The sequence below is a fragment of the Protopterus annectens genome, chromosome 4.part1 (assembly GCF_019279795.1).
Source record: "Protopterus annectens isolate FY-2018-M chromosome 4.part1, PAN1.0, whole genome shotgun sequence".
Taxonomy (NCBI): Eukaryota; Metazoa; Chordata; order Ceratodontiformes; family Protopteridae; genus Protopterus; species Protopterus annectens.
In genome coordinates, this window is record NC_056734.1 from 171332512 (window position 1) to 171358759 (window position 26248).

At 40.4% G+C, this 26248-nt stretch overlaps 1 protein-coding gene across 1 annotated transcript in view; it reads right to left on the bottom strand.

Moving 5' to 3' along the window:
- LRRIQ4 (leucine rich repeats and IQ motif containing 4) overlaps positions 1–26248 on the bottom strand; it is a 382762-nt gene that overhangs the window by 19125 nt on the left and 337389 nt on the right. The window contains exon 4 of the mRNA XM_044070079.1: positions 11982–12178. Within this exon, the coding sequence (XP_043926014.1) occupies positions 11982–12178 (197 nt within the window). The remainder of the gene's footprint in view (positions 1–11981; positions 12179–26248) is intronic.

Consider the following 26248-nt stretch of genomic DNA (forward strand, 5'->3'; position numbering starts at 1 on the left):
TTGTCTCCATTAATTCCAGCTGTGCATCCTCAGAAAATAGGTGTCTAAAAAGAATTAAGATCCTATCATCCAGGCAGTCAATTGAAGATGACTGATGTTAGGGTGTATAAAGCACCTCTTTTCTTGTGTGAGTAGATCCATTCTGTGAGGAAGCTGTGGTATTTACCCCTAGCATTTGAAAAGAAGGAATAACTACAGTTGCCTGGACCAGAAGGGAGTCATCACAATGATCTTGGGGGATCCCTTTTAAATCTTCAGAAGTACCTTGGATATTACTGGAAAGGCATACAGGAACATTCCTGTCCAAAGAAAAGAAAAGGCATCTCTATTCCAGGCCTTCTTGCATGGAGTTCTAGAACAGAATTTTGCCAGTTGATTTTTCAGACAGGATGTAAAGAGGTCTACTTGAGGAGTTCCCCAAGGAATGATCAAATCTTGGAAGTCCCCCTGATCTAATTTTCATTCATGAGGGTCTGCCCTGGTCCTGCTTAGCTTGTCAACCACACAGCTTTGTTCTGACAGACTGTAGGATGCCTGTAGAGTAAGATTGTGCATTGAAGCTATATCCCAAGCTAACATGGCTTGAAGAGGTCCCAGGGACTAAAGATTGTTCAGAGAGCTGAATGCAATGATCAGGGCAAGCATCTCCTTGATATTTATGTTATTGCATCTGTCCTTGGTGCCAGACATTTCCTGCACTTTTATCCTTCCTGAAACAGCTCCCCAAGCAAAGTCTGAGACATCTGTGGTGACTGACCGCTTTGGAGCATGGAGAAGGGAAGAGACCTGGATTTAAGGATATCTGTTGTCGCCACCAAAAAAAAATCTCTTTTGACAAATACCAGTACTGTGATCTGAAAGGATAAATGGTGTTGATGCTGGGACCAAAGAGATTTCAAATATCACTGCATCTTTCTCATGTGGAGTTTTGCCAAGAGTATCATGAGAATCATAGATGCAATGAGACCCAATATCCTAAGGTATTCCCTTGCAGTGACCAAATTCTGTGTGCAAAACCTTAGAATTAGATCTAAATAAAGATATATTTTTCCTGTGGAAGAAAAGCTCTCTGAACTGAGGTGTCGAGCTGACATCCAAGGGGCACAATCCTATGTGAGGGGGGGTCAAGAAAAACTTTTGAATGTTCTCTTGGAATCCCAGCTTGTGCAAGGGATCACTCACCCAGGAGAGAAATAGAAGTTTCTGACATTTTAATAAAGAATCTGCAAACATAAGCAGGTGGTCTTCTTCTTCCGGCTTTTCCCGGTTAGGAGTGGTCACAGCAGATCACCTGTCCGCTCAAGATTCGCAGTGGAGTTTTACGGTGTCGAGTTGCCAGCCCGGTGCCCCAACCTTCCACAGAAGGCACACACATTCATACATAGGGCCAATTTAGAGTGTCCAATCCACCTACAGCATGTCTTTGTGATGTGGGAGGAAGCCGGAGCACCGGAGGAAACCCACACGACCACAGGGAGCACATGCAGACTCTGCACAGAAGGCACCCCAGCTGAGAATCGAACCGGAGAACCTCTTGCTGTGAGGTGGCAATGCTAACTGCTGCACCACCGTGGCCGCCTAAACATACGTAGGTGGTCTAAATATGGAAAAATGTGGATATCCTGTAGTCTGCAATGAGCTACAACTGAAGCTAGATACACTTGTTGTAGTGGATAGTCCAAATGGTAAGGCAAAGAATTGATAAAACGATCCAGGCACAAAAAACCTTAAGAAATGCCTGAAGTATGGATGAATTGGGATGTGATAGGCACCTTCTAAGTCTAGTGTTACGAGGAAATTTGAAAGAGGAAGAAGAGGTAACAAGTTGTAAAGTGACATCATTTTGAATTTAGTCACTATTGCAAACAGGTTTAGAAAAGATCCAGAACTGGACTCGGAGCATCTTATTTTGTTTTTGGCACTAGGAATATCCTTAAATAAAACCCCTTCCCCACCTGGGAGGGAGGAACTGACTCTATCACTACTTACAACATCATGTGATGAAGAACAGGTGGAAACAAAAGAGTCTGATCTGCAAGATGAGGAATAACCCCCTGTTAAGGAAATATTTCCTTCCACTGCCATCAGTAACCCTGATGAGTGATTTTCAGAACACATTTGTCTGTACCATTCTGTTGCCAAAGAGAGAAATGGAGATTCAGACTTTCTGGAAGAGAAAAGAGGCCAGGGTGGGAGTGGGTCAAAACATCCCTTGAACAGTAATTCAAACTTGTTGGACTATCCTTGGTTTTGGGTGGTCTGAGACTTCTTTTTGTAACCCCCTTGCCATTTCTAAAATTCTGTTTATTCTGTTGTTGCCAAAACTAGATGAGTAGAAAGAAATTCCCTTGGGCAATTTGGAAGAGGAGGGCTGAAAAATCTTAGAGATTTCACTGGATCGCCTTGCCCCTTTAATCACACTTTTTGATCACCTCTGCAACAGAGAGGCCAAACATTAAAACTCTCTCCAAGGGAGAATTTAAAATCTCATTTGTTACATCACCTGGAAGGTTCTGAGAATGCAGCCAAGCAAACCTCCTTAAAACAGTACAAGTGGCCACGGCATACCTTTCAATCTATTACAGCAAGAAATTTGGACAAAGCAAAAATAATAGGGGGACAAAGGCCAAATAATGAGGATAGATTTTAAATATTGCTCTTATAAACTTAGAAATTTGCTAGCATAATAGGTTTTGTATTAGCATGCATTTTCTGAAGGATATGAAGACTGAATCTGAAATGTCTGTCATTACTTAATTACTTCAATCCTCAGAGATTTGTAAGGAAACTGTAAATTTTATGAGGAATTGACAAAAATATCGGACAAAAATGTGGACAGTTGCGATATATGGTCCATAGTCCTGGAAGAAGTATCAACAGAGTCATACACACACAGCAAACAATGACTAGTGACCTGTACAACAGAACAAACTAAGTTATTTAAAGCAATTTTTTCTTCTCAAGAAGAAACTGCAGATAAAACATTTCTTATACTTTCACAATATGTAAGAACCAACTTTAACAGATAAGCCTGACAATTTAAAATTCTGAAAAATCAAAGTTACAGAAGGATACATTTTTCCCATACCTATTAATATTTTCCCATTCTTATTAGAAAGTGTAGGATTGGAATTAACTAAGTGCTTAACAGCAGTGGAATCAACTAAGGCTATATCTGCTGGGGTCAGGTTTGGGAATAGTGTATAAAAATTTAAAAGACCAAGGAACTTTATACATCCTATCTGCCTTTTTAGGGACAGCTGTCTATCAGGAAAATTGCAGGCAGTGACACACACATCAAATGAAGCAAGGCAGAATATGAGGAATGGGTGTATGTTCTGGAAAATCCTTCTGTAACAACTCATGGTATTATCTGAGGGCTGAGAAACCTCAGTTCTCTTCCACTGAGCATACTGGGACATTCTAGCAATAGTGTCACAGAAAGAGAAAACCCCAGAGGTAGAAGAATAAACTGATCTCTCCTCTGAGTCTGAATCACAAATCTGTGGATAAAACTCTTAATTCATCTCTGCATCTGCATCTTCCTGTTAAGATTCAGAATCTTGAATCTCATCAGGAAACGAGGCAGCCCTCTTTCTTTTACCAGAACTACTCTACAAGAAAAATCGATAGCCTGATTTAAACCCTGAGCCAGTCCCCGTAAACTTCTTTTGTCCAAAGATAGTTAAGGAGCCATAGATACATGCTTGGTTTTCTGTTTCTTTTTGAAGGAAAACTGGGGCCAACCATGTTGCTAATGGCAGCCGCTGCATCCGCAGGGCTGGGCACAGCATTTTAACACAGAAGTGAAACCTTCCCTGCTCCCACTCCTAGGACCAAAAAAGTGTTTGTCTCTTGCCCACTGATGGGACTTCAGCAATCACAGAGGATGTGGCTAACCCCAAGTCCATAATGGCTGTAGGTGCTACACCAGAAGGATCTAAGGTAAAATTTGAGTGGAGTGAGGTACAACAAATGGCCACAGCAGAGTCACCCACCTGCAGCTAAGGCAAACCATTAGCCTGCTGTAGTGACAAAGGTTGTTTGCTTAACTTTTTCTTTTTGTGGCTGGACAGGGGACTGACCATGGGACTGAATCTGTTCCATGGTCAAGCCAAAATGGCGTCTCTTTTCTGGGGAAGACAACCAGAAAATAACAGTAAAACTACCAGTCCATAAAAGTTACCTTTTGACAGAAAAAAACATAGTAAACATACTTTCAAACACTGTGGCAGCCCCCACAATAGTAAAATAAACACAATTTCTCCACAGAAAATATGTTATCATTTAGTTTACACTACTTTTAAATTGACAGAAAAAAATCAGTGCTCTGTTTAAAAGCATGTCACAGTCTCAAGACAGTCAGTTGAAACATAATACCCCTAGCTTTAGAGAAAAGTAATAAAACATCAGTAAATAAGGAAATGTAAGTTTCTTCCCTCAAAGTGAACTAATCTGCCCAGCAAAGGAAAGCACAAGCTGACCACTGATCCTCAAAAGCCACAGGAGCGTACTGTTATGTGGCAGGACAGCTCTGAAGGGCTTCACACCCAAAGGTATCTTTTAGTCAGCTCAACTTGATCTCCTTGGCAGTTTGATGCATGGAAAGTGCCATGAAGCTTTAGAAGCTGGTCAGCTGTTATATCCTTGGCTACAACACATGCAGCTAAGGCCACTGCAACAATGATCAATATGAAGAACATTTCCTTTTCTATTAGTACTCAGTGAAGGAAAATGGGGTGGCACAGTGGAAAACATTGTTGCCTAGTACCAAGAGGTCCTCCAGTTCGATTCTCATCTGGGCTGCCTTCTGCCCCTGTATTTGTGTGGGTTTTCACTGGGTTTCCTCCCACACTCCAAAGACATGTAGTAGATGGATTAGACACACTATATTGGCCATATGTGTGTGCGTGCATGCAATGTGTGGAATGTAATAACAGCCGCCACAGGGCTAGCTACTTGGTGGCATGAACCTTGGCTCTAGATGATTCTCACTGTTGTAGTGACACCCAACCCCATGTGCAAAAATGAGAAAAAATGGTTGTCGATGAATAGATGGATGAAGTAACAAGGTTCAAAAAATGCTTGAAATAAATCTTTAGCAAAGCAGAGCAAGTCTTCTCTCCCCGTAGTGACAGAAACAGGAAAAAAATATGTGGTTAACCTTTCTATGCAAAACAGCAAATTTTAAACCATCAAAGTGATTTTTACCATTTTTTTCACATAAGCATCCTTAAAAAAAAGAAATAAAAAAAACGTCAAATGCAGAATAAAGAAATGACAGTCTGTAAAATCACATTTCTTAGCATAAATAATAACAATAACAACTACCTGTCTCCATAGGGGTTCCTCAAGGATCCATCCTTGGACCCCTACTCTTCTCTGTTTTCACCAATAATCTAGCCTCTGCCACCAAACATGGCACACTCATACAATATGCAGATGATTCAACCATCATCTGCTCAGCCCAGTCCCTACTCAAACTGCAAAAAAGTCACACAGGAAGCCTTTTCCTCTGTTGAAACTTGGTTATCCAATGCACAATTAATACTCAACCCAAACAAATCTAAACTACTCATCTTCCAACCCACCAAACATACTCAAAGCAACTCTCACTTTAACATCACAGCAAAAGACAACACCACTATATACCCAATTGAACACACCAAATTGCTAGGAGTGGAAATAGACAATAAACTAAAATTTGACATTCACATATCCATGACCATAAAAAAAAGTCCACAAAAAACTAGGAGCATTATATAGAAATAAGCAACTTCTCACCAAAGCAGCAAAGATTTCAATAGCACATTCCCACCTTATCTCCACCCTACTTTATGCCTCTCCAATATATACCAACCTAAGGCAATGCTATCTAAACAAGCTAGAGAGCTGCTACAACAAAATCACCAAATTCGCCACAGGGGCATTCTACCGTAGTCACCACTGTCTCTCACTTGCTGAACTGGGCTGACTTGAACTCCCTCACCTCCTTCAATGGTATCAACTATCACTCGCCCACAAACTAGTAAACCATCCACTAAATGTCCCATCCCACCAGAATCTACTCCAACCCTATCGCACCGCCAGACCACTAAGATCCAGCAACAAAAATCACTTGCAGATCACTAAAACCAATAACTCTGCTGGTGAAGCACTATTCTCTTGTGCCATAGCCAAATTATGGAACTCCCTCCCATGCACAATTACCTCCGTACCATCATGCATCCACTTCAAAACTTTACTAAAAGAGCACCTAAAACATGCTGGCTATGCCCTTGCAACTCCCACTCTAATATCACCCACCCCATCCAACTACTACCTTTCTTTCCACCCCACTAACTATCTTGATTATAGCAAGCTCGGATGCTCATAAGCCTAGTACTTATTATACAGCAGGAACTTCTTATTGTAACATTTGTTAATGTCTGTTATGTACTTCGCAGATAAAGATTCTAGTTGTCTACTGATGTACTATGTTCTTCATCTGTAAATATGTTTATAGTTAATTGCTATGTTAAATTGTTAATCTCTATGTAATCCAATGTAACTACTGTCTGTTTATTTTAACTGTGGAGCTTTTCTCCCCGGGCCTCCGCTGAAAATGGTCCTATGTCCAGTCAGACACTCCCGTTCAAAAAAAAAAATGTAAATAAATAAATAAATAATAATACATTTTCTTCAGGGAACACCCAATTTGTCCTCAAAGTAATGAAGTAGAGGAAGGTCAACTCCACCTTGCTATCCCAAGCAATCCTTCATAATTTTTTTTCTTAAATTATTGAGCCCATATTTACTGTTGTTGTACTGGTACTCATGTACTACCATTTGAACCAACTCTTAACTGGTTCCAGAAATGGTTTACTATCATAATGTTGAATGGCAAAACTAATTTTACTCATAACATTGACTTTATTTGTTAAATTTGGTAATACTGATAAGGTGGAATGTTGAAAATGGAAACTGCGATGATCAACATTTGCAACAATGTAACTAACCAGTGACTCCTTGCCCACTGATGGGACTTCAGCAACCACAGGGTATGTGGCTAACCCCAAGTCTATAGTGGCTGTATGTGCTGCACCAGAGGGATCTAAGGTAAAATTTGAGTGGACTTATTGTTCATCTGTGCCTACGTCTGTAAAGTTTATGTTAAATGTTTGAGGGTCTGGATACTCGAACATCAAGCAAAGACACACAAACGCAAAAATCTACATTGGATCATGTTTTTGCGGGGGGGGGGGGGGCAAGCCACCCTGCACACCCCAAACCCCCTGCAAATTATATATACCAACTCAGAGATTGCACTACAGTGAGGAAAAGGGTAAATTTCCCAATCTTTACTGTACCACAATCTCCATTCATAACATCAACTTCATATTAGTCAAAGGAGACTTACTTTCATTAACATGCAGTCAGAATATTTCAGTTTGGCATTACGAAATTTTCAGACAACGCATTTGACCAAACCATGTTTAACTGCCATTCCACATTATGATAGTAAACCTCCAAAAACTATTCTACCCTTTCTGGGTTTTTTTCGAGTTTCTTAAATCCATTTTCCATGCTCACTCCATTATCTCTAATAGCTGAAAGTAATACTGTATTCAGTTACTATCTTGCAAGAGTATTTTGCAAAGTCACTACTGCCTGCTTAATTGCATTTCTGATAATCTCCTGGCAAAGCACAGCCATAATGAAAACCTTTCAAAATCTACTCACATCTCCAGTAATTAATCCTAATAACTTTTTCTGTTTACCCCAAAAATGCCTCATATTTTATTTTTATATATATTACATCATAGTACAAATCAGAGTCTGGAACATTTAAAATGCCTTCTACTTTAGAGTATATCTTTATTCCATGAAGGTTGAACCTTATCACCTTAGTTTATCTCACATCCACCAAGGGCTGCTATAAGAAAAGGCAGCCTCCTTACTCATCTTGAATATGGTCTCCCATTATTTACATCTTTCTGTGTCAAAAACCTTCAGACCCTCTCCAGTAAAAATATGTTGATTCATATGTAACTCACCATGGAATGAACACCCTCGCTGTCTTACTATTTTCAAGGCTAAGCGGCTTCTAGTACAGGCCCAGTCTAAACTATTTCCTGGTTACTGTTTCTTCAAAATACTCAAGCTAGGCACTCCTCCCCTCTCTCTTCCAAACATTTAACTGCCACAAAGACCTAAATGCTCAGAAGTCAAGCCATAGCCGGTCCCAATAAATCCCTTCTGTCAGACTGCACTCTTCTAGACATCACTTCTGTATACTGGCACCAAAACCATGGCAGTCACTTCCACCTGATTTAACTGATTACATAAATTACTTCCTGTTCAGGTCACAGTTCAAACAATGTTTACTAAAACATTTTGAATACATCTAAAGAGCACATCACTCAAACCAATATTTCCATTTGCTTAGTACCTTTATCTCCCACACACCTGATCCACCTGGTAAACTAACTCATACTAAACTGATTAAGTTTACCACACCACTACTGCCCTAACCCACTATGCATAACCTAGAATATTTCATCTTCCTGGTCTCTATTAGTTTTCCTAACCTAGCTACTCCTGTTTCTGTTCCAGTTATGTAACTGTACATATATTTGGTTTGTTAAATCCTCTGTGTATATATTGCATGTCACATTACTATGTTTATTCATAAATGTAAACCACTGTAATTTGAATACAGTACACTGCTTTGTTACATTATGATGTAACAGAAGCCGAACAAATTTAAATAAATAAATAAATCACAAACATAGTCTTGCATCATACCTTTAACTGCTCTCAGGAATAAACTGTATATCAACCATGAATGCTTAAATAACATATAATAGGTGGCACCACAGCTATGCATTGAGGGATATATATGAGGATACTGTTTCCCTACTTACTGTGGTGGTGGTGCTGCGGTAGCGTTGTCGCCTCACAGTAAGACGTTGTCCTGTTCGATTCTCAGCTAAAGCATCTTCTGTGTGGAGACATGCGTGAATGGGCGTACCTTCGTTGAAGATTGTGCATTAGGCCTGGCAAGCCGGTACGTAAAAATCTACTGCCAATCATTAGCGGACCGGAGTTCCACTGTGGCGACCCCTAACAGGGAAAAGCCGAAAGATACAACAACAACTGTTTCCCTACTTAGACCCAGATTTACGACATCTTTGGCTGAAAGGGTATTTGCAAAGCATGCACCTGCCATATGCAGCCAACTCCCAACAGAAATAAGGCAAGAAGATACATTACTCATGTTCCCTTCTTAGGGAGTGCACCCGGTCTGCTATAAAGTAAAGGGTTAAGCACATAAAGGAAATAACTTCAAGCACATTGCCACAATATTGATGCTATGTATAATATTCATGGTGCAGTCAATTTTACTTTCCTCAGTATGAACTTCATTTTTCTTGCTGCTTTGGCATCAAAAGCTGTACTGTAAACATTGTGCTGTCTTTAACAAGTGTGATGTTCTTGAATATTTTTGTGCTGACAACTACAAAGCACAAGGTATTTGCCATTACATACTGTAAACAGACTAGTGAAAGAGATGTCACTGCCAAATTCCATGCATTCAAGCATTCAAAATATCATTTGCAAAAATATGCAGTTGTCTTTATCTACATTTGTAAATATCTGTCTGTGCAAAATATTTGTTGTAAATATGCTTTTTACTGTATTTCTCTACCTGCATTCTAAATAGTTTGTTTTTCCAGTTATTGTAATATCTCTGAATATTTGATATACTAAACTGTTGCTCTTATGAGCCCAGACTGTGGCTGAAAAGTTCTGGTGACCAGCCCTCTTACCTGGTTATCAAATGTCAATAAATAAATAGATCAATCAATCAATAAATCTATCAGGAGGCACTGGAATGGCACTTTACTCTGTATCTTATAAGTCTGCTGAGAGGTGACTTGTGCCTGGCCTATACAGCAATCTCCAACCCTCCCACAAGTCAAATGGCACAAGAGTCACTCGCTCTAGGGATCTCAACCTAGCTTGTGAGATTAACAGAACATGCTGGAGAGACAGACGTGTCTCCCAGAGACTGACACTTCTCTGGAATAGACTTCTTATTCACATAAAATTGAGCTCATCACTGACCCTATTCAAATGCAACCTAGATAACTGGATGGGAGACTGCAAATTCATCACTGCGATGGCACCCATGTCCCTCATGGACAGGGGTGGCCATTGTTGATCTCAGGACCCACTCTGTTCAAAAATTTGTTTTGCAAACTACCCAAAAAGAACAAATGGGGATGCTTGGGAGTAACATGGTTCATAGGTGTTTACTAGGCTAATGACCACAAGGGCCTTTTTAAGCCTAGCCATGCATCCCAAATCTCTGACAAGTTCCGATAACCTTGATAAGTGTAAGCATGGGCCTGGGAGGTGAACCATTTACAGATTATCTGTGTCCATTAGAGAGATAGGTGCCAAACCAGGGATGAGTTTCCGGTTTCCCATCCAATTGTCCAAGTTGCACTTGAATTGGGTTAGGGAGTAGCTCTGCTTCACATGGATGGGGAGCCTGTTCTATAGACAGGGTAGTCTCTGGGATACATACCTATCTCTCCAGCAGGTCCTATTTATATCACAGGCAAGGCTTAAGTCTTTAGAACAGGTAATTCTGGTGCTGTTTGTTTTGTGGCTATGCAGGAGTTCCATCAGAGTGGGGTCTGACAATGCTCTGTATGCCAGGCATAGTCACCTCTCAAAAGCCTGTAGGTAACAGACTACAGGGATAGGGCCTTGAGGCGGTCTGCACAGGACATTTTATTTAAGCCCTGTATTTTTTTAGTGAGGAACCTCTGTGGATGCTCCAACTGTTGGATATGCCTGGTTAGGTAAATACCAAAGGGGATATTGTACTCAATGATAAGTCTGATGAATGCCAAATACAGTCTAACAATGACTTCCTTGGACTTAGATGCCATACCTTTCTTTACAAGTTGTGCAATATAGAATGAATTTCTCATCACTCTAGACACATGATGATCAAAGGTTAGATTACAATCTATATGTATCCCTAAGTCCCTGACAACTGGGTCAACTGGGGTGTTTTGTGAATATGATAATTACCAGGGATGGAAGACTTCCCAAAGGATACTATTAGGCATTTCTTGGCATTTAGTTATAGTCCATGGGTCTGGCACCCAGTTGTTGGTCTGTGTCAGCCCCTCCTGGAGAACATTTGTGTCAGTGTGAGATTCAATGGCAGCTCCTAATTTGCAATCATCTGCAAATTTAGTCAGCCAGAGACCACTGACATTGGCCTTGACTTCTGAGAAGTAAATGCCAAAAAGGAGAGGTCTAAGGACTGATCCCTGATGGGCTCCAATTGTGACTGGCCTCTTTGTAGAGGTGGACTCCCCAGTTCTAACTTCCTGGGTCCTGTCTGTGAGACAGTTGTCTATCCACTGAGTGACATACAGGTTTGTACCTAACCTTTGAATTTGTCAATGATGCCTGAGTGGGGTATTGTATCAAATGCCTCAGCCAGGTCAAGGTAGGCAATGTGAATGATTTTGCCCTCATCCATTGCTTTGGTGACCTTCTCAAAGAAGTCCACCAGACTGAGTAGGCCTGATCTGCCCTTGACAAAATCAAAATGGGTTGGAAAGGCTTTTAAAGACTTTAGGGCCGCTAGCCTAGTAACCTCCTATGAACCTATGAAATTTCCAGGCCTTCTCCAATAAGGCATTGTTCTGGTGTGACATACCTAACTTCGTTCCTCTAGGAGAGGTGAGCCGGTGGCCTTTCACATCAATTCCTGCCATACCTCTTTGGCCAGCTCCTTCAGTGCCTTATCCACTAATCAAACCTGGATCTGTTGCAGCACACTCAAGACTTTAGCCTTCTGTGCCACAGAGTCAGCTTTACCTTTTGAAATCTTTTCATGACATCATTAAATACAAAACTCATTCAATTAAAACTGAGAAAAGAGCCAGTATTCTGAAAAGCATATATACCTTAGTTGCTTTGACATGCCGGAGCCTTTTTTCTTGTAAATATTTCCATACGGCAGGGATACCTTGACTGCAAATATTCACAGGAGGATCTGACATGGGGTTGTCATCCAGTATCAAGACCTTTAACTTCTGGAGTCTGTCTAGGTCCTTTGGGAGGCTGGTTAATTGATTATACTGCAGCAGCAATCTCTGTAAACCTGACAGTATTAAACATAAAATTAGTATTAAATGAAAGAACATAAAAATGGATTTCTTGCACATTTTATTTCTTATCTCTAAGACACGATCTTGCATGCTACTTAAAAATTGTGGTTTGCACAAAAGTACTGCAAAGTTCTGTGATGTAGTCTCCATAACAATAATCAAGCACAAAGACAGTCACAAAAAAAAGCCTCATGCAACACTGCTGTCTCATGTCCCTAGCTGACATTTCACAGCACAGTATCCGAAGCATTACTGTTCGAGTCTTATCACATAAGAGATGGGCACAGACAAGACAGTATGCCGCAGTCATTCCCTCACACTCCTACCCATTTTTCTGAAGTGACAAAGACCAGTCTGAGGGCTTATTTATAGACAATATGTAATAAGCAACATATATTGCATACAGTTCCAACTACAATGGCTGAATATTGGAAAATGTAGAGGATTGCATTACCTGATGACAGTGCCTAAATCCTTAGTTACAATGAACATCTCACATGACTGCACTACTCTACTTAGAGGAGGATTGACTCCTGCAGAAAGTTAAACTTAATTGGAGAATTTAGAAGCTGTGTTAACAAGAAGATGGTGCTGGAGTAGAATAAAATTCCCTGTTGAACTGGACATGCAAAGCTTGTTCTGCTTCCAGGAATAATATTCAGTATATTGTGTTATGCACATAGACAGGCAGAAGACTGCAGTGACATATCACTTATGTCTGATAGGGTCACATTTTTAAAGGCTGTAGAGGTGGCACCTATCTTTTGAAATGAGTTTAATCATCCCTTTTAAATGTGCAGTTGTGGCTACCGACAGTAAGCAGGCAATAATGTCCGACAAGAGTTTACGTTAATGTGTAATTAACGCCTGCCCAGGGGTTTTGTGCGGCCATCCAGGTGGGGGGGGGGGGGGGGGCTCTACATCCCTGGAAGTGCATTATTTACACATTAACACACACCTTGGAGGGCATCGCTGTGCTTAGATTATGGGCTGTCTGTAAAGTTGTTGTGTTTTACTTACTTACATATATATATTTTTTTAATTACTATATATTTTTTTAGTATATTTTTGATATAAAATAGCTCCTCCGACTAATGTTTCAAACTTGCTATAGTATATGTTAATGGTGTTAGAGGAAGCCTTTTACAATGTAACATTTAAAAAAATAACCAGGTTATTTACTTTATTTTTGTTCCCTTACTCCTAAATCATTTGGTTGGCAGCCACTAGAGATTGAAATTACTAAATAATGACATATATTTGAGCTTCAGACTTGTTTTTCCCTACAGAAAATTTGTGCTAACTTCGTCAGCTGAAAGGTGCAGAGTTTGGAAACCTCTTTACTGCTGCTGCTGCCAGTAGTCAGTTCATACCCTCACACTCACACGCACACACATATGCGCACGCGCGCGCACACACACACACTTCTGCTTCAGAAAAAAATGCATGCAAATCAAATCCCTGTTATTCTAGCAACTTTCTAAGTTTATAAGAGCGATATTTAAAATCTGTCTTAAGCCCTTTGTTTCCCCATTATTTGTTGTTCTGTCCAGATTTTTTGTGCCAAAAGTTATGGTTGAGAGTTAGGTAATGCTGACAGAGACAGCTGTCACTCTTCACGTTCTCTCTCTCTCTCACACACACACACACACACACACACACACACACACACACACACACACACACACACACACACACACACACACTCACACACACACACACACGCAGACAGTCTCCCTCTCTCTTCTGCTTTCATTCACCATTCACTCAAACTCAGACAGCAACATAAACACATATACACACGATCCTCTCTCTCTCGTACTTTCATACATGCATACACTCTCTTTTTCTCTGTCTCTCTGTCTTACACACACAGACACACAGACACACACACAGACACACACACACACACACACACACACACGCATACACACACGCTCGCACACACACACACACACACACACACACACACACACACACACACACACACACACACACACACACATGCACTCTTTATTTTACACTCGCTAAACAGCAGAAACGCTGATTAGCCAGTGTAAAGTAGTAGCTTAACCAATCTCTCACTCACAACTCATACAGGCATACACTTTCGCACAATAACACATACACACACTTCTATTTTATTTTACACTCTCTAAACAGCAAAAGCGCTGCTTAGCAAGTGTAAAATAGTAGCTCAACAGATCTCTCCCTCACACTCACACACTTACACACACAAACACATACACACAGTTTTTTTTAGTTTACTTTTATTATATTTTACACTCACTAAACAGCAGAAGCGCTGCTTAGTGAGCATAAAATATTGGTAGCCATTCCTTTCTGTCAGTCCAAATTCCGCGTTGGCTTGATATGGACTGTTTTTTCAGCAGCTTTTACTTGTACATTAATACCCTGCTGGAGAACACTCGTTCTCCAGTCAGGGTACTGATGTACGGGAAGCCCATTCTTTAATAATGTTTAATAACCACTTACATGGTGTTTGCTTCACTGCTGGCAAACGTGTTTTTCTTGTGCAAAGAAGGCAAAACAAATGCTTTCCCATTTATTATAGTAGATACATATGCAATATTACAGTTGCAAATATCTAAGGTATTAAGATGCCTTTAAGCATTACTACCCTACAGTGGGAAACTCCACAAGTTTTATGGCTTAATTTAAGATGAATGGGAAAATTATCTTGTATGTGTAGGAAAGTTTGTTCCAAGAAAGGCTTTGCCTTTGTAACCAACCACACAGGAGTGATTAAACATAAAAGCATGCAGCTCTAAAATTCTTCTGATTTATGTGATAACCACCAAGAAAAATATCTTCCAGGAGAGGTAGCTGATGTGTTTTATGAAGTTTAAAGTCCATGAATAAGGAATGTTTTTAACTTCGAGGCAATAATGAAGTATACCTTTGGAATAAGATTCTATAAATGGATCTGTTGGTAAGGTAGTGATCTTATCATAAAGTAAGTTTACTGCAGATGCTACTGCTGTATGAAATTAAATATTAACATAAAAATGTCTACACTATAAGAAAGTAGAATGCAATCAAAAATACTGTTTTTTAAACGCACATTGAATTATCACTTATGACATAGAAAAACTTACATTTATATAAAAATCAAACCATATTAACAAATTCACATTTACTTACATTATATTGTTCTATACCATATAATCAAAGTAACATTACATAAATTGCTCATTTCCTACCTTGTCTTAAATACCATTCCTCCAAAACATTTTTCTGCACATATTGTCCCCACAATTTCCATTTTTCTATTTAATTTATTCCTACCCTTTTTAAAGATTTCCTGTTGTTTTATCTTTTAGATTTTCATTTCCATCTTCTAATGATTTGTTTTTGGCAGCCATGGGAAAAATGACATTTACTTAAAGTTCATCTGAAACAACACTTCCACTTGAGGTAAATAAATTATATTAGCATTAGACTGAGGCATCTTTCTAGAAAAGCACTGCACAATTGGATTAGAAATTACTAAAATTAATATTTTACTATTTTACCTTCTTCTGATTTAGGGGCGGCCACAGTGGTGCAGCGGTTAGCGTTGCCGCCTCACAGCAAGAGGTTCTCCGGTTCAATCCTCGGCTGGGGTGCCTACTGTGTGGAGTCTGCATGTCCTCCCTGTGGTCGCGTGGGTTTCCTCCGGGTGCTCCGGTTTCCTCCCACATCCAAAAGACATGCTGTAGGTGGATTGGACACTTTAATTTGGTGTGAGTGCATGCGTGTGTGCCTTCTGTGGAAGGTTGGGTGCCGGGCTGGCAACTCAACACCGTAAAACTCCACTGCCAATCATGAGCGGACAGGTGATCTGCTGTGGCGACCCCTAACTGGGAAAAGCCAGAAGAAGGAGAAGACCTTCTTCTGATTTAGACTGAAGTCTGAAGGCAGAGCCTGAACCACTGATCATACCAGTTTAAAACCTTGAGGGATGACATCTGGTAGTGAAAAGATTATTTCTTTAAGGGTTTCCAGCTTCTCATTTAATGTGGGTTATTTTCAAAAAACATGTAAGGAGTACAAACCTTGTTAACTTCTAGAACAAACCCCTCTCACTGGATAGTTGTACATTATTCTACTCAAAATGTTCAGACATTGAATTCACAGATGATGTAAAACTAATACCTTTTGATGTAATTATATAACTACTGTTTGTCAGAAAATTCATTTTCAGAATCCATCCGGCCATAAACCCTTTTTCCATTTTTGCTCATGGAGTCAGGGTGTCACTTCAACATTGACAATCATCTAGATCCAAGGTTTACACTGCTAGGTAGCTAGACCTGCCACAATGGTTCTTCCACACCACACACATGCATGCACACTCACACCTATGGCCAGTTTAGAGTCTCCAATCCACCTAATGCATGTCTTTGGAATCTTGGAGGAAACCAAAGCACCTGGAGGAAACTCATACAAACACAAGGAGGACATGCAGGCTCCAGACAGAACGCACCTCAACTAAGAATCAAACCAGAGAACTTCTTGCTGTGAGGTGGTAATGCTATCTGCTGTGCCATTGTGCCACCAAGCTCACTACCTGTGAAATGAATAACTGTATCATGAGAGGGCTAAAACACACTTTTTTTTTTGCAGAGATGCAGGCCTCAGTTCTAGCATTATTTTAACAGACCTCTGATGACAATGTTAAAGACATGTAACAGAAATGTGGTTCAGAATTCACTATTAATAGTTTCTGTGACCAAATAATTTATTCAATTTAGAAACCCTTTCAGAAACTATTTTAGAAACCCTTTCAGAAACTACAAATAGAACACTGTCCATATTAATGGGAGACAGAAAACAAGGAAAACACAAGAAGAAGACATTAAGGCAGTTAAGGATATGGGAGAGAATGTTTGTTTGTTTTTGGTGGGAATAGACCCTTTTTTTTCTAAAATATGTAAGAGAAGATGGGGAAAGAGAAAAGGCAAATTGGTAGGAAAGAAGAGTTAGGGGTACTGACAGTTAAATAAAATACAGACAAGAACAATTTGTAGGGTTTACAAATGGAAACAAGAAACAGATATACAGAAGGTAGACAGACACAAAGGGGGTGTGGATAAGACCCTCACTGCCACTTCCATCCTGGTCTAGATAGTTCATAGGTAGGTACTAGCCTATCTGCCCAAGGGCATTTATAAGCCTAGCCAGAGTGTGTCAGCTATCACCGCCCCATTGATTAATTAACTGATCCTCTGTCAAGCAGAGCCAATGAAGTGATCCCAGGGGTGTATTTTCTGTTACCCATCCACTCGTCAAGGTTTCTCTTGAAGAGCGTTAGTGAGGGGGTCTGCCTAATGTAGTTTGGAATTTTTTTCCAAAGCATGGGGAGTCTCTGTGACAAGAATCTATGCCTCCAGCATGTTCTATTTATTTTTGTGGCGAGGTTTAGCTCACTAGAGCGTGTGGCTTGCAGTTACTTGGATTTTTTTAGGTGGAGCATGTCCATCAATTCTGAGTTGGACATGGCTTTGTAAGTCAGGCAGAGATCACCTCTGAGTAAGCGATATGCCACTGAGTACAGCCAGAGTTTTTTCAGTTGGGCTGCATAGGACATATGTTTGAGGCCAGTCATCCTCTTGGTGAGGTACTTTTGTGGTCTCTCCAGTTGTTGGAAGTATCTTGTGAGGTACATCCCAAATGGGGCATTGTACTCTATGATGGGTCTGATGAGTGACAAGTAGAGGGGCACTATAACCTCTTTATTTCTAGATGCGAACCCTTTAGTAATTAGATGGGCCACATAGAAGGATTTCCTAACTACTTTGGCAATATGATTGTCAAAGGAGAGATTACTATCTACCTGGGTCCCCAGATCTCTTATTACCTCTTCTGTATTAAGGGGGCTGCCACCAATGTGGTAATTAGTGGGTGTTTTGTTTTTCCCAAACGGGATGACTATGCATTTTTTGGCATTTAGCTTAAGGCCATGACTTTGACACCAGGTGTCCGCCTTTTTGGAGGATGTCCGTGTCAGCCAGAGAGTCAATTATGGCTCCCAGTTTGCAGTCATCGGAGAACTTGGTTAGCCATAGTCCTCCTGTGTTTGCCTGTTCTTCTGAGAAGTATATGCCGAACAGTAGGGGTCCCAGAACCAAGCCTTGAGGGACACCACTTGTGACTGGTTTAAAGTCTGACCTTGAGACCGCTATTCTTACCATGTGAGTTCCGTCTGTAAGCCAGTTGGCAACCCATCTCGTGACGTAGGGATTTATGTTCAGGCTGGTGAGTTTTTCTGTAATACCCAAGTGGGGAATGGTGTCGAAAGCCTTGGCAAAGTCAAGGTAGGCTGTGTGAACAACCTTTCCCTTGTCTATGGCCTTGGTGACTATCTCAAAGAAGTCAACCAGGTTTAGTAGGCATGACCTGCCCCTAACAAAGCCAAAATGGGTCAGGTCAAGTGTTTGGAGGTTCCCAATGTCTTTGTTAATGAGTTCCATGATGATGTGCTCCACAGCCTTGCAGACCAGGCTAGTCAAGCTTACGGGGCGGTAGTTACCAGGGTCAGTTGTGGCCCCTCCTTTGTGGAGTAGAATAACCGTTGCTGTGCGCCATTCTATGGGCACACAGCCTGTGGAGAGGCTGAGGTTGACCAGTGTGTTTAGGTGGGGGGTTAGTTCATTCTGTAGTTCGTGCAAGATGCAGCCTGGGACACCATCTGGCCCCATTGACGCTGTGTTTTTGGCTTTTGAAAGGGCTATTTTCACCTGTGCGTCTGTGAATTCTGGGACACTACACTTTTTCGGTATTGTTGTGGGCCCTTTTGGGGGTGAAGTTTGCACTGAATCTATCTGCCAGAATGTTGGCAATACCAGTAGGTTCAGTATATTTTGTGCTATCACTAGTTCAGTGCATATCTGCGAGTTGCCACATAGATTCTTAACATAGCTAAAGAAGGCTTTGTGGTTATCTTTTGAATCTTTGGCTATTTTTCTTTCGAAGTTAACCTTGGATGATTTTATGAGAGACCTTAGTTTCTTACTGATACTGATCAGGGATGTCTTTCCTTCTTGGGATTTGCTTTTTTTCTGAGCTAGTTTCCTCCTCCTATTGTATAGCCTGTTTATGGCAGGGGTCCACCAGACTGGTTTCCTTCTATTAGAAGAGTGAGTCTTGGCTTTGCTAGGGATGGCACGATCCATGCATCCTTGTAGGTGCTCATAGAGTGCATTTGTAAAGGTTTCTGCATCTTGGGCAGCACTATCCTTTAGTGTGGGGGCTTTGAAACTTACCGCCTCTGTCTTAAGTAAGGTGAAGTTTGCTTTAAAAAAAGTTTTTTTACGGTGGTTTCCTTAGTTGGGGGTGGTGGTGGGGTGTGGACATCCAGAGTGATTATTTATGGTCTGATCTAACCACTGACGGGTTGACCTCCGGTGTGGAACACCTGTCGCCCATGTTTGTGATGACCAGGTCCAATATGTTTTCACCTCTGGTAGGGGAGCTTACCAGCTGATCCAGGGCATTTGAGTTGGTGAATTCCAGGAAGTGCTGGGCCTGGGAGTTTGTACTCGAGTAGTTTTCCCAGTTAATAGTAGGGTAATTGAAATCGCCCAATATCAGGGTGTTCGGTAGGACCTTCATGTTTTCCAGTGTCTCCAGAAAGGTGGAATGGTGGTCCTGGGTCATGGAGGGTGATCTGTAGCAGGCCACAATTTGCATTACAGGTTTGCCCAATGCAAGTTGCACATGGATGATCTCAGAGGTATCATGCTGCGCCACTAACCTGGTGGTGTAGGTATCCTTGATGAATATGGATACTCCCCCTCCATTGTGTTTTATATGTTGTCTTGTTTGTGACAGAAGGTGCAGGTTGTTTGAGTGTCTGCTTTGGAGGTCTCTGATGCTTTTGCAGGTTTTTATTTAGAGCCTCACAGTATGATTTTGTGTATTTATTTGTATTTTTTGCCAGTGCTAGTTTAGTAGGTCTATGTGTGCCCAGTGCTAGTTTAGTAGGTCTATGTGTGGCTGGAGGTGTGGTGCAAGTGTTAACCTTCTCCTCTTGACTGGAGGCAGCTTAGCCTCCAGTTTGGCTGTAAAACTGCATCTCTCGCATATGTTAGTGTTTTGTGGTAGGAGGAGAGGGTTGTCTGCGTACATGAGGCAGTTGTAACATTGCCTCAGGATACCCAGATTCACCAGCTGGACTGGAGAGTACACCTGAAATTGCCCTTTGGTCATGCCTGAATAGTAGGGTGAGCTGTTTAGTCGCTTGGTTGGTGAGGGGTGAATACAGAGCTTTGACCTGCTGGGCAATCAAGTGTCACGGTATATTAGTGCTTGCTATTAGGTCTGAGCAAGTGCTGGGCTGTATGATGCTTTTTGAGTGCTTAGGTTGAGAGTTAGACAAGTTTCAAGGGAAAAACTGAAGAGGAGACTTAGTGGAGCCGGGAATAATTTAACCCTATCTAACCGGCGCTGACCGGCATGCAAAACCGTGCAAACGTGGTTTTATAGCAGGGAAATGAAAGAGATAGAAATTAGCCCAAAATGGCCAATAAACTACTAACTTCTGGGCTGGAACCACTCCTCCTGGGGCAGATAGGCTGCTCAAAGCTCCCCTCTCTCACAGGTGAACAGAGAAACTTCCTTCTATCCAAGTAAGGTATGGGCAACTCAGAAACTTGTAACACAGCCCTGAATTCAGCACTAGCCTGAAAACTGGACTCTACTAGCTTAGAAAGGCGGGAAACAAGGAATTTTTTTTTGTTTAGTTTTTTTTTTGAAAAGATAAGGCAAAAACAGTAAAAAATACACTTACAGCTTTAAACGACTACGAACGATTAGAAAAAGGCTATCACACTTTAGTGTGTAGCCTACAACAGTTAAACAAATTATTTAAACAAAAAAATGACTTTTTAAAAGTGCAGGCAGTCAAATAAGTACAATATGTAAAAAAAACAAGCTTTTAAATCACAATAAATGCTGGTAAATCGGCGTTTAGGTGGAAAACAGTTAAGTACAGCAAGAAAGTACAGAAAACTGATACTTAATCACTCCAAAGTCTCTCTTCTAAGCTAGAAGGCTTGTATCAGTTTAAGGCTTTCTAGTGCTTCTCAGTAGGTTAGTTACAGGAAAGATGGGAAACAAGCACAGATGTGGTCTTTTAAACCAGAAAGTTGAAAGAGATGGACAAACCGTCCAAATGGTCAATAAACTACAATGTCTGGGCCAAGAACCACTCCTCTTGTGGTAGACAGGCTACCTAGTGCTTACCACTCCCACTGATAAGCTAGAAGGCTTTCCTCCAACACATAAAGGCTTGCGGGGCTCAGAAACTTACAAAGAGTCCTGGATACAGTAACTCTGTATCTGGACTAGACTAGTTACAGGAAAGATGGGGAACAAGCACAAATGCAGGCTTTTAAGCCAGCAAGTTGAAAGAGATGGAAAACTGTCTAAACGGCCAATAAACTACAATTTATGGGCCAAAACTCACTCTTCCCCTGGAAGATAGGCTACCTAGTGCTTACCACTCCCACTGATAAGCTAGAAGGCTTCCCTCTAACACAGAAAGGCTTGGGGGGCTCAGAAGCTTACTAACAATCCTGGATACACCAACTCTGTAACCAGACTAGGCTAGTTATAGGAAAGGTGGGAAACAGGCGCAAGTGCGGCTTTCATACAGAAAGTTGAAAGAGATGGGAAAAAACTGCTCAAACAGCCAATAGCTACAATTTCTGGGCCAGGGACCACTCCTCTTGTGGTAGATAGGCTACCTAATGCTTACCACTCCCACTGATAAGTTAGAAGGCTTCCCTCCAACACGGAACGGCTTGGGGGGCTCAGAAGCTTACAAAGAGTCCTGGATACAGCAAATCTGTACCTGGACTAGACTAGTAACAGGAAAGGCAGGAAACAAGCACAAACACAGGCTTTTAAATCAAAAGGTTGAAAGAGATCTCACAGTCTCTCCTGTCATGATGATTCTGGAAGGGGGGGCATGATGGTGTTGAGGTCAAGGCATCCAGCGGCTTGGTATTCACAGCTGACTAGGACAGCGAATTTTTACCCACTGAAGGAGACATTGGTATAGGTCCCACTGCCTCTCTAATGCCCTCTTTTCTGCAGCTCCCACCAGGTCCTGTAGCTCTGGCTGGTGGCTTTCCAGGCTGCCACACCAGAGGGTACCCACCGGGTGAATCCACCACTCTTACCCTGTGGAGCACAGTCCTGGGATGGGAAGGGGATGGAAGTGATTTCTTCCTGGCTTGACTGCAGTCAAAGTGCCCCAGCCTCTAATTGATATGCAGAAGGATACAAAAAAGGAGCAAGGAAAGAACTTGTATGTATTTCATTGTAAATGTTCTCACTTCACTGAGAAAATGAGAACAGTAACATTTGTATTCAGTACTTCTACACTGAAAGTAATGAAATATATAATAAAAACTAACCATCAAAGCAATATGAACTGATAATGTTCAGATGCAGTTAATGATATACTGGCACTGTAGCATTTGATAGCTTTGTATTGCTCCACTGCTCTAGTCATGATTGCAGACGTATATCCATTTCTAGAACACTTAATAGACATAATTTATTTTTATACACTCAGTAACAAGTTGGCAGTGCTGCATTTCAAACAATAGCAATATGTCATTGCCATAACCCTTATTACAGAAATAATGATCATTGTTTGACTACTATGACTGCCTTTTAATTAATATGTATTTATTTTGTTGATGGTAAGCCATACTTATGAGGTCAGGGAACCAACCTACCCGTCTCCTCAGGAAAAAGGATGCAGTTACTTTTGATCTTGTCTGGGCTTGTAGAAATAACAAAAAAGAAAGATATTAAGGAGAAATGTTTGAAATCCTTCAGTGTCTGTGCAGTGTACTTAATAATGTTACCTGCAGTTGTTATGCTGTGGTCTTATATATATATATATATATATATATATATATATATAAAATCTTTTTGTTGCTGGACTGAGTACAGTTCTGAAAATGTGTTATTTCAACCCACCACCAATGTCTGCCTCACCATTTCCTGTGTTAGCAAGTCAATCATGTAACCTTGTCACCGTATGTAAACTTCTGCAGTGTAGGAAGCAGGACAATGTAAATTAGTTATATTTATTGTCTTGTACGTACGTAGCCAAGGGAAACATACTGCAGTACAAAATCTTATGTCTGTCTTTAGAAAAAGGAACGAATACATTGCAAATGAAATTAAATTGTTACAGCCAGTTCTCAGATTCTGCAATGAATACATTCAAAATCACCATACACCTTTGGCTGAGGAGGGTGACTGTGGTATTAATCTACTCACTGATTTTGCAAACTGCCAGAATTATGCAGGTGTTACTGTGACTGAAAAGAGGTTTCTAGTCCAGTTATCAAATGGGACAAACGTGTTTCCTAGTAACTCCATGCTCTACTGGTTAATATCTTCATTTTATATTAATATTTACATTTTATTTCATGGATTATTTCAGCAGTAGACACATATGCAAAAATATGGCATTGATCCAAGGTAGAAACAGCAAAGTTGAGCTGTGTGGTGCCTCTGAAATAATTCTTTGCAGAAACTGAGAACATTTCTGAAAACTACCAAAACAATATCACTATCATGTTACATATCTTCAAGGAAGATAATACAATGGTTTATTTCTTTTTTTAATTTCTCCAAATATTTTGGGTTTCTAATACCATGATGGGAATGGACCCCATTCCTAAATCAAAGTATGATTAAAGTTCATGTTCTTTGCAGCACCCACAATGTTCCCAGTAATGGCTCCTTCTGCAATTCTTACAGAGTTACGTATATCTGTAACATGTCTAAATGTGATTGTAGATTACTATTGGAACTGTCTGAGTATCTTTCTTCCACATTGCTCTTGTTTCTGCCTGCAAAACCTGATATTTTATGTCTTTGTGTCTTTCTGTACCCAAGAAACTGTAGTCACTGGGTGTAGCGATTTCGATGATCAATGCTACTTTAGCCTTCTTTTCATGGACCAAGTGTTTTTCTCACATTTATCTTTTAAACTGTTGGTAATGGGTGATATCATGTGATGTAGACTTTATCATTTTCTATGATGCTTTGTTGCTCATGTTTCCAGTGTTTTTCAGCTTCTTCATATTATGTTTGCACAATCCCCAGTGCAACAGTCTTGCCACATTATTATGCCTTTCATACTGTCCTTCTGCCATTAGTATGTCACAAACAGCAACAAGGTGTGCAACTGTTTCCAATTCGGTTTTACAAAACCTATATTGTCTTTCTCCCATATGTTCAATGGACTTTGTAAACCAATGTGCACGTACTAGTCCACTATCTTGGGCCAATAATATTAAACTTTCATCTTTTGGTTTGAATTTGCCTCTCCTTAACCATTCCTGCATTCGATCCTGATCAACTTAAGTTTGTTCCAGGAGTTTTCTATACTTGCAACTATAATTATGCATTTTCCACATTTCTTGCCTTCTCATCTGATCCTACACTTTATACACTTTCTTTTGATTTTGGCATATTCAGTTGCTGCCTGATTTTTATCCACCTCTGGTTTGATTTCCATTCCTGCTTGAAGCCAATATGCTTCTGCTAGACTAAGAAGGGAAGTCATTTTGGATTTATTCTCCTCATGTTTCAAGACTTTCACTACATTTGGGCCTTGTGAGGTCAGCAAATATGTATGCATTCCCATGATTACAGATCTATACATGAAATCAATTCCAAGAAGGCCCATACCTCCTTATGGACGGGGAATATATAATCTTGATATGCACTGATTTTTATAAATCATTTGGTGAGCATGAAGCATCCTTGTTGTTTTCCTGTCTAATCTATCCAACACCTTTTGGGGCCAGTCAATCATTCCAAAACTTTAAGTTAGAACAGGAAGAACAACTTGGTTTATTGCTTGACTTTTGTTCCTAGATGTCAACGCTGTTTTCAGGATTAATTTGAGTCTTCTAAAATATTCCTTACTGAGGTTTATTTGTATTTGTACATGTTTCAGTATCGATCCTTCATCAGTTCCCAAATATTTATACACTCCCCTTGCTCAAGTTCTTTTATATCACATTCTTGTCCCAAACTGCTGTTTTCTTGGTGCTGCAGCTTTCCTGCTTTAAAGGTTGCTTTTGCACATTATCAAGACTAAATTACATTCTTATATCATCTGAAAAAGTTTTGACTACTTGTAGTTGTGCTTTCAGTTCCTCGTGTGATGAGCTATACAGTTTTAAATCATGGACAAAGAGACAATAAGTCTTTACACCTTGTTGCTTTCTGGGAGCCAAATTATAGCCATGACCTAATCTGTTAAGCAGACAGCTTAATGGGTTAAGGGCAAGGCAAAAAGCAGTAGTGACAGAGAGTCACCCTGGAATATCTCCCTTTGGATTTTTATCCCTGGAATAATAATTTGTTCTTTATCATGGCTTAACTGCAAAGTGGTTTGCCACTGTTTCATGGTTGCTGTGATGTAGTCGATCAGTGTAGGGTGTATCTTAGACATTTTTAAGCACTCTTTTATCCATGAATGTGGGATACTGTCAAATGCTTTTTTGTAGTCAATCCATGCCATACTTAGATTCTTCCCCTTTTTACAGTTCCCCACTATGACTTTATTCAACAAATGATCCTTTGTTCCATATGACTTTCTTTTATTACCCGTTTGTTCTACTGTCATAATTGAGTTTTTTTTTCTAAATGACTATAAACTCTGTCAGCATCAATTCCAGTGTATAGTTTATATGTCGTAGGAGGGCAAGTTATTGGCCTATAGTTTTTAGGGTAGCTTGCAGGTTCACTCTTAAGTAGGAGCATTGGTGTTCCTGTTATTAGCCAAGCTGGTGTCTGTTTGGGGTGCGCATATAACTCATGGCTAAATCTTTGTGCAAAGATGTTAATAATTTTAGCCAGAAGTTAGGTACTGCATCTGGGCCTGGGGATTTCCAATTAGAAGCTTTTCTTAACTTTATTTCAATCTCTCTGGCCATTACTTCATCCCATTTCAAATATTGTACATTTGAACTTCTTATTCTTTCTTTTACTTCTTCTATCCATTTAGCATCTTT